Below are 9,081 nucleotides of genomic sequence, written 5' to 3' on the forward strand. Positions count from 1 at the left end.
TTATTTTCTTTGCTTTTCATCTCTTTCTCTTTCTCAATTCACATAAAATTCATCCGAATTTCATATAAATTTATGTGAGATACTTTTTCCTGTGTAGGCATCATTTTGAATAGTTTGCCATTCTAAGATTACTTAAGGGGGTGCTCAATCCTCCATGGCACCTGATCCAAACTCTGATGTTTCGGAGGTCCGTGTTTGCTCTGCTCTTTTTTTGTATTGTTTTATGAACTTTGATATTGAATACTGTTCGTTATCTCCATATCCTTCTCTTCTATCTTAATAGATATTTTTTTTCTTTGTGTATAGTATGATTTGGGTGTGGTACCTTCATAAAAAATGTCCAGGCGGCTCAATTCTTCACAAGTGACATCCAAAAGAAAAAAAAATTAAAGAAGAATTTTTTGTTCTGACTCTCACTTCAAACAATGATTCAAGACAATCTAAGAACTGGTATCATTTCATGAGTTATTTATTAAGCAGTAAAAGATGATTATCAATGTTTACAGAAACACACTGAACTAAATGGGGAAATGTTTCCTCAGCAATGGTCAGCATAACACTGTCAGGTTTTTGTAGTTGATTGTAGAAATAACAAAATGCTGATGTTAAAGAGTTTTTGAAATCCATGAAACAGCAATGTAAATGTCATTAGCCTACCTTGGTATCAAAATGATCTTATCATAACAAGTTCTTGAGTATATTGAGTATATTGAGTACTTGGAAGACATAAACGCCCTAGGCAGGTGGTAGTAGATTGATTGTGTAAATACATCAATAATATGCTGACGACAAGAAGCTTCAAAGTATACATTAATTATATATAATCTCCAGTTAGAAATACAATAAATACTTACTGCGCATCCTTAGCATATATCAAACTCAAATACATGTATGACTGGGTAAAGTTACCACAGAAATGTTACTTACAATATCTGAAATTGATTAAAACATTCCAGGTTTATCTATATCCTCTAGATACTGAAGCAAATATCATGAAGAAGAATTTAATTAGCCTACATGTATAAACAACGATAAATCTCACGATACTGTAAACAATACAAATCGTAAATACAGGGCAAAGAAAACAAGCTAATTCACAGAATTTGTCTCTCCCGCTTCCGGAAAAAAGTAAACCATGCGCAGTTCGAGGGGGGGATCTCCCTCACTGAATTTGTAGAATTATTAAATGTATACATGTTTACTGAAGCAAATAAAATATGTCAATATGGATATTAAGATTTCATTATTTATTCTTAATTATGTGTACAGAAGATTCTTTTTATATGGAATGTCTATCACAGGGTAATGATGATTTTACGAGTTGCACAAGTTTAAAAACCTCAAAAATATTTCATTTCACATGCTGAATACTATAATTTAGAAAAAAAAAAAAAAAGTACTACGGAAAGAAATGGATGTCCTAAAATTTAAAACCCCGGGAAACCTTTTCCCCACATGTAAAGGGGGGGAGACAAAATGGGGCAATTTAGCCACATATGATCCACATATGCATTGCCTTTCATATGAGGATCATATGTGGATCATATGAGAATCATATGTATATACAATCATATGAGAATCATATGTGGCAAATCATATGAGAATCATATGATTACACAATGTAAATCATATGAAGTAAAACATATGATTCTCATATGAAAGATCCGGGTTGAGAATCATAGGGAATATTCTGACAATAATCATATGAAAAAAAAATATGAAACTGGGTTATATGATAATCATATGAAACAATGTTCACTAGTTTGTCCTTGTTATACTCAGGTAAAATGTTTTGACTGTTAATCATATGAGAATCATATGAAACAGTGATCATATGAAATCATATGAAACAGTGTTGAACAGTTCACTTATCTGTCCTTGTTATACTGAAGTAAAATTGCAATTTCAATAATATATATCAAAAGATAAATTTAAATGTACTTTAAATTTTCAAAAGAATTTGTTAGTAATTAATTATATGTAAAGTTCTACTCTGTTTACCCTCCCCCCCCCCCCCCCTTTTTCCTTCAAAAAAAACCCTTTTCACATATTTTTTCCTGTTATAATGTTTTCCCCCAAAAAACAAAATAGATAAAGAAAAAATTTAAATTTTGGGCCTTTTTATTTTAAATCTTTTGGGTTTGGCAAAGGGTAAAAGTTAAAATAATTCCGTTTTTTTTTTCCGGGCCGGTTTTGCCCTTTTATCGGATGAAAATATACGTCATTTTTGACGTCACTGCTGCAGCAGACGTGTTGGGTGTTTGGAAAAGGCAAGTGATCTCCTAACAATATTTTTTTAAAAAATTTTTTTGATTCATATTGTTTCAATATCATTTCATTATGGTGCGTATGAACTTTCTATATACCATTCATATTACTTCAATACTTGCATGCATTACGTAAACCTAACTTTTCGTGATCTGTAAGTAAGTTTGGATAAAATTTGTTTCTGAATGAATGTAAACATTACATGTTTAGGGTAAAGGCATTACTACTTTTTAAAACTTAATTTGTTTTCGTTTTGTTACGTACGGGATATGAAAGTGAAAGTAGAAACCTTGTATGTCAGTTGGCGTTATGTATTTTGAGATCGTTATCAAGCCCGGGATTTTCTTCAACTTAATGACAAATGTTTTTTTTTATGGCCTATAGATGCATTCGGCAACTTAAATTTCCCAGTGTCACAGTACTTTTTTTTTTCAGTCCAAAGAGACCGAAGCTGATAAGACTGGCAATTGATCCTGAAGCTGATTTGACAGATGATTGCATCATCACAATATTGAAGGTAAAAATAAATACTTGCAAAAAAAAATCAAAGTATCTGTAATGTCTCTTTATGACAAAATATTTCTTTATTATTTTTTTTTTTTTGTTCTTTCATAATTCTACATTGTTTGCATATGGCTTCATCAAAAATAAATTCAACTCAACTCAATACTCTAGAAATTTTATTCTACATTATAATTTAAATCCAGTGCACTTAAAAAATATGCAAAGTATGATTAGATTTTGCTGGCTGTAAAGGCTATGAAACTATATACTAGTAGTATACAATAATTTTTTGGGGGGGAGGGGGGGATAAATTTTTTTTTAATTTCAACTAAAAATTTATAACATGCTTTATAAATACATGTGCATGTATGTTGAAAGAATATCATCTAGCTAATCCATTGAATATTTACATTTTTTGTATTCATTGACTGACAATTTTTTTTTCCCCCCCCAAACACAAAGTGCCTATAGTTTCGGGTTAAATGTTAGATATATTTAAGACCATAGAGAACCTACAAAACTTTTCTCTCTTTAATAGTTTAAGTTTTAATTAAATGTATTCTTAGAAAGTATCTACTGTGTGAGACTATGAGTATTTGTCTTACAGGTTCAAAAAAGTCAGCCTTTTCATAAAATAAAAACAAATCCCAAAAACCCCAACCTTGTTTAAAAATTTGGGGGAAAATACAAGGGGAAAAAACTTTGTTATAGTCTTCCCAAAAGTTTGGGATATCTTGGAATCACAATGTCTGTTTTTCTGCCTGTCTACTTGTCTGTATGTTTTTTGTCCAAAAATAATATACATGTATTTGTATCAGAATCTTCTTCATTTTTTGACAATCTGAATTAATATATACTGTTTGAACATTCCAAATTTAATTGTCATAATAACAAAAAATTGTTTTTTTTATGATTTTATTATGAAGCATATCTTTCAATAGTGTAATTATTTTGCAAATTACATCATAGGATTCCTAAAAACACCTAGTATAACATATATAACGTTAGTTTTATCCTGTATCATATCTGTGTCAGTGAATTGGGCATACATTTGTTTGCTGATTATACCTAAGTAACTTTTATAACTCATAGAATTTAAGAATTTTTTTATTTTTACTTTTGAAATTTTTGTAAGACCTTTCTGTGCCACAAAGAAATTGTTCAGGAAGAGGAGAGGTGGGGGAATATTCTTTTTTGGTACGGTACAGTTAAAAAGAGATTTTCAAAATGGTCATGGAAGATCAAAAGGAGGACAACTGAAAAAATTGAAAGATACAGAAGGAAAAAGAACAAGGAAATATATGGAATAATTATGAAATGGGGAAGGATGTACACAATCTTTTCTGAATTTGAGCTGTGAAAATTTCCCATATTCTTATTGTATGCTGGAATAATCAATAACTTGATTTTTCATAAATTTACAATAGAGAATACTGTGGTTTCATCAATATTCGTTGAGCACCAATTTTCGTGGATTTCGTTGTTGAGCAGTACCAATTCAAATGTTCATTGAAATACGAAATATGACATTCATTTGTATTGACAATGCTTTTGTCCACGAAATTACGTATCCTCGAAAACGTCTGTTTTACAAAATCAACGAAAATTGATGCCAACGAAAATTGATGAAACCACAGTACATGACAAATGTTATTGCTGATATTTCAATTTTGCTTTGGACACTTTCATGTCATATGGTATTTTTATATATGAACTAATTATGTTATTCATTTGTACATGTACAGTATGCATGTTTAACTACTAAATCATTTTGCTGAAATCTTATGATTTGTACTAATCCTAGAATATGTTAAATACATGTATCGACAAATGCTACTGACTTGCTTGTATATTTTCTTGTTTAGAATGTACACTGTGAAAAATAAGTTATTTCTCTTGATGAAAATAATTTTATCAAAAAAGTTGTGTAAGCATTTTAAGATATTTTAAAATATTTAACCAATGAAGATAGATCATTGTAATGTAATGAATTTTCATCTAAAGCAGAAATATCTGATTTTTAAATGTGTACAAGAATGTGAAAAATATTGAGAAAGAACACACAAGTGTTTCATATGATTTACATATGATGTCCTTTTCATATGATTCTCATATGTAAATGGCTTGAAAAACACATAAGTGTTTCATATGATTTGCATATGACACCCTTCTCATATGATTCTCATATGTAAATGGCTTGAAACACACTTAAATCATTCATATGAAAATCATATGTAGTTATTTTCATATGATTCACATATGTGCATTATGTAAATCATATGATTTGCTTCATATGATTCACATATGATGCCCTCTATGATTCTCATATGAAACCAATCATATGAGAATCATATGATACTCATATGAGAATCATATGTGGCTAAGTTGCCTGTGTACCAATACACCACGGAACTGCTGTACTTTAACGCAAATTATATGCAAAGATGAAGACACATACATGTATATATTCACGTTCCATATTGTCAAAATTTTACACAATGCATGGTGTCTAATTTAACTTTCATTAAACAGTTCTAATAGATGTAATAAGAAGGTGAGAGAGGTCCTAGGGACATTTAGTATGAAATTACAATGCAAAAGCTCAAAATTCTCTTGAAATATCGCCGAAAACGATAGTGTTATACACAAACAGAATGTATATATATATATGACCTTGAACTTTAACATTTTTGACCTCAAAATAACTAGGGTCTTCCTTAAGCCACAGGGAGTTGTTTGTAAAATTCCATTGCAAATGCAAAAAGGGTTCTTGAGATATCTGCGGAAATAGAAGTGTTATATTAGACAGAATTTGCAAATTAATGACCTTTGACTTTTGACCTTTTGACCTCAAAATCAATAGGGTACTTCTTTACTCCATAGTGAGTTGCAATGCAAAATGTCATAGCGAAAGCCCAAAGGAATCTCGAGATATCGTGTGGAAACGAAAGCATTACAGACAGACAGAATGACGGACGGACAGACCCAAATTAATATCCCCCACTTTTCAAGCGGGGGACAAAAAAAACACGGGCCCTGGAAAAAAGAAATGATATCAGGTAGCTATGTTACAGACAAAAAACTTTATATGATAGATTTATTGTTTTTCCATTAACATAAAAATAGGTCTACTAATAGACTAAGAAAATAAGAAGACTTAGTCCTCAAAAAGTACATAGGCGCTGTTAATAAGGCACTCCAGCTTCCTTTAATATCAGCCTTATTGTACTTGTGTGCAGAATAAAAGTTATTATTATTTTTAACAAATCACAATATATGAAAATTCATTAGTTCCAATTTTTTCGTGATGCAGTTGTCTTTGATATCAAAAGGTTCATTTTTTGAATTCATCATTACAAATGATTGAACTTGTATATAGTGTAGAAAACTCAACCTTTAATATACAAATCCCAACTGATTTTTGAATAAAACAGTGATTCCAAAATCATCTTAAAATTCCATGAAAGTTTGAGAATCCCAATTGATTTACATAATCGTAAAACGGAGTACAGGTTATGAAACATTCTGTATAATGTATAAATATTTTTTTTCATTTCGGGCTATTATAAAATTGAATAACCAAAATCACCATTTTCTTACGGAAGTTGACAAATTCCAAAGTGTGTTATAGTTTTGTCTTATAAATAATATCTCTCCTGACACAACGGGGCTATAATAAAATTATAATATAAAATTTCCACAAGGTTGAGTGTGTTGGGATTTTTAATTTAAAAAGTATAAAAGTGACATTAAAAAACAAAACAAAAAAGAATTTGGTCTCAGAGGATGGCATCTCTTAACACTTTGCCCTTGGCGGAAGGAAGATTAAATTTACTTGTATTGCTGTTCTAGATAATATTAAATGGGAATCCTTAATTATGTGTATTTTTTCTTTATAGTGAGAGGGTTATACAAGACATATCACCGTTGGTGTTTGAGAGGTTCTGTCAAATAGTGGGAACCTCAGAACTAGTTACCATGAGAAGGGATTAAACTGATTTTTCTGAAATGGTAACTCCTTTATTTAATCCACAAGCCTATTGTTGTGTGATGTAGTGGAAGTCATAGAGAAGGCTTTAGACTGTGGATTCCATAGATTCTATGTTCTGGCCTAAAACCCATCGGGTAATTTGGAATTTATCCCAAAGCCAACTCTACAGCAGAAAAACACTGATTCTTTCTGACTGCTCTCAGAGTCCACCAGGAATTGCATTACTCCAACTGCTCCGTCCTGCCGTTACAATAATACCAATCGATTCGGTGTGTTTTACATTGCATGGCAAAGAATATATATCCAGTTCTGCATTTCGAAATAATATGTCGCCATTATCAGTGAGACCAAAATGCCATATCCATGGGCCCTGTAGTAGTGGAACTTTCCTAGATGTAGAATTTGACGATGCTCTCTGTTTTGCTAGTGATTTTTGGCCACCATCTGCCCTAGCATGGATCAATAGATGTCAATCGTGGCCAAGTCCTCACATAGTTGATGATATTGTCAGGAATGGGTGTCACTTTGCAGCAATAGGGCACAAGCTAGGAAATCATGAGGAAAATGAATGGAGAATTTTGTTCTCTCTTGCAGAGCAAAAGCTTGTATACACAATGAACCACATTCAGTTTCTTACGTATGGTTTACTCAAGCTAATTCTAAAAGAAGTCATCAAGGAAAGGATAGAAGAAAGTTTACTTTGCTCTTATCACATGAAAACAGCTGTATTTTGGGCTCTTCAGCAAAATTCAATACCTCATTGGTATCCACAGAATTTTTTGGAATGTTTCTGGGTCTGCTTTAAACTCCTTCTTAAATGGGTGTATGAAGGCGTATGCCCTAACTTTTTCATCCCAGAAAACAACATGTTTTTAACAAACATATTCGGTGAATCTCAGAGGAAGTTATTCCTGGAGTTACACGGACTGTATGAGAAAGGTATAGCATTACTACTACACAGTCAATCCATCAGATCAATAATTATAATTGGTCTCTGTAATCCTGGACTATGCATGTATAATTCTGAGGACGATGAAGAAATTGTGTTCAATTTGAATCTATTTATAGAACTAAGATCAAATAATCCTATGTTTATACCAACTCTGAACAGCTGGTTTGAGTTCCCAAAAATAATGGAAACTTTGATGAATGAAGAACCTACAAACTATCAAGTTCTGGGGTGCAATAATATCTCATGGTCAACAACCTCCAGAGCACAGCTTTTTTATTACATAGCAGGTGCGCTAACAAATGCGGAGAATAAGCTTTTGTATAAAACTGATAAAATATCGCGCTTCATGTTGAAACTGGTAGAAAAATTAGGGGTTTTTCTAATATCCTGTTCCTTGTAATGTATTATTACAAACTTTAAGATATATGAAAGCAATATCGGTTTTACAGAAGGCAAAAATTTATTTTTCACAACCATACATCATGCATTCGCATTACGTAAACAGTGAGAAAAAAAATTGAGGCATTTCGGGAACGGACTAGGGAAATAAAGATTAGTAAAGCTGTAGCACAGGATATAGTGCTCTATTCAAACATTTTTTATATCAATGAATTAATCTATAAACAAAGTCTAGTGACTTGCATGCAAATATCCCCATTTGCAATGTTACATATGTTAGAATTTTTTGTTACAGGCAATGTGACGAGCATCTTGCAGAAGTAGCCTTAAATGATTTACAGATCTATGTTAAGCACGGACCAATTCATCCATTTCTAAAGATATATGTTGGCAGATCTGAGGAATTTGTCAGCAGCTCAAGGGAGACCTTCCCAAAAACAGCCCTGTATTCATATCTACAATCACTTAGACAGTATCCCCTCAACGAGCTAGAAAACGTTACGCTGAGAAAAATACATGATATTTTGTGATCTATATTTCACGAACAACAAAGTGTTTCAGATTATAATTTAAGATTTTTATTAATTCCTACCGAACACGGGAGCTTAAAAAAATTAACAGCAGAAACACTGAAAAAATTCACACCTTGTAATTTCAATTACTCTTCATCTGTATATTTCACCTCCTTTATTTAATATTGCACGTTATGCATATTTAATCCAGCTATATTTCTTTAAATTTATAAGCTTTAAATGATTCTTTTAAGTTTATTTTTCTAGCTAAAGTATTGGAGAAAATCATTTTGTCTCAGTAAATTCAAACTTTATGTTGCCACAGAACGATGTTTAATTATAAATTATGTTGTATGTTATTGTCCAAGTCTTCGAAAGTATATGTAAATTTTAATTTTTACATGCTTTACAATCCATATTTTTACAATACTTTGTTATTGATCTTTATTCCGTAA

The 9,081-nt window shown here is 31.4% G+C and overlaps 1 protein-coding gene across 1 annotated transcript; it reads left to right on the plus strand.

The window, feature by feature from the left end:
- Positions 1-7,089: 7,089 nt before the first annotated feature.
- LOC134249559 (uncharacterized) lies at positions 7,090-8,644 on the plus strand. The gene is made up of 2 exons (XM_062731892.1): positions 7,090-7,943; positions 8,410-8,644. Exons 1-2 carry the CDS (start codon positions 7,090-7,092, stop codon positions 8,642-8,644), a joined length of 1,089 nt encoding a protein of 362 aa, XP_062587876.1.
- The last annotated feature ends 437 nt before the right edge of the window (positions 8,645-9,081 follow it).

This window comes from Saccostrea cucullata, unplaced genomic scaffold (assembly GCF_032062105.1).
Source record: "Saccostrea cucullata isolate Sc308-1 unplaced genomic scaffold, CSIRO_AGI_Scuc_v1 ctg17356, whole genome shotgun sequence".
Lineage (NCBI taxonomy): Eukaryota > Metazoa > Mollusca > Bivalvia > Ostreida > Ostreidae > Saccostrea > Saccostrea cuccullata.

Excerpts from the sequence above, each read along its gene's own strand:
- LOC134249559 (XM_062731892.1), top strand. The coding sequence starts at position 7,090 with ATGTCGCCATTATCAGTGAGACCAAAATGCCATATCCATGGGCCCTGT. Across the intron at positions 7,944-8,409 it reads ACAAACTATCAAGTTCTGGG|GCAATGTGACGAGCATCTTG; the intron begins GTGCAATAATAT and ends TTTTTGTTACAG.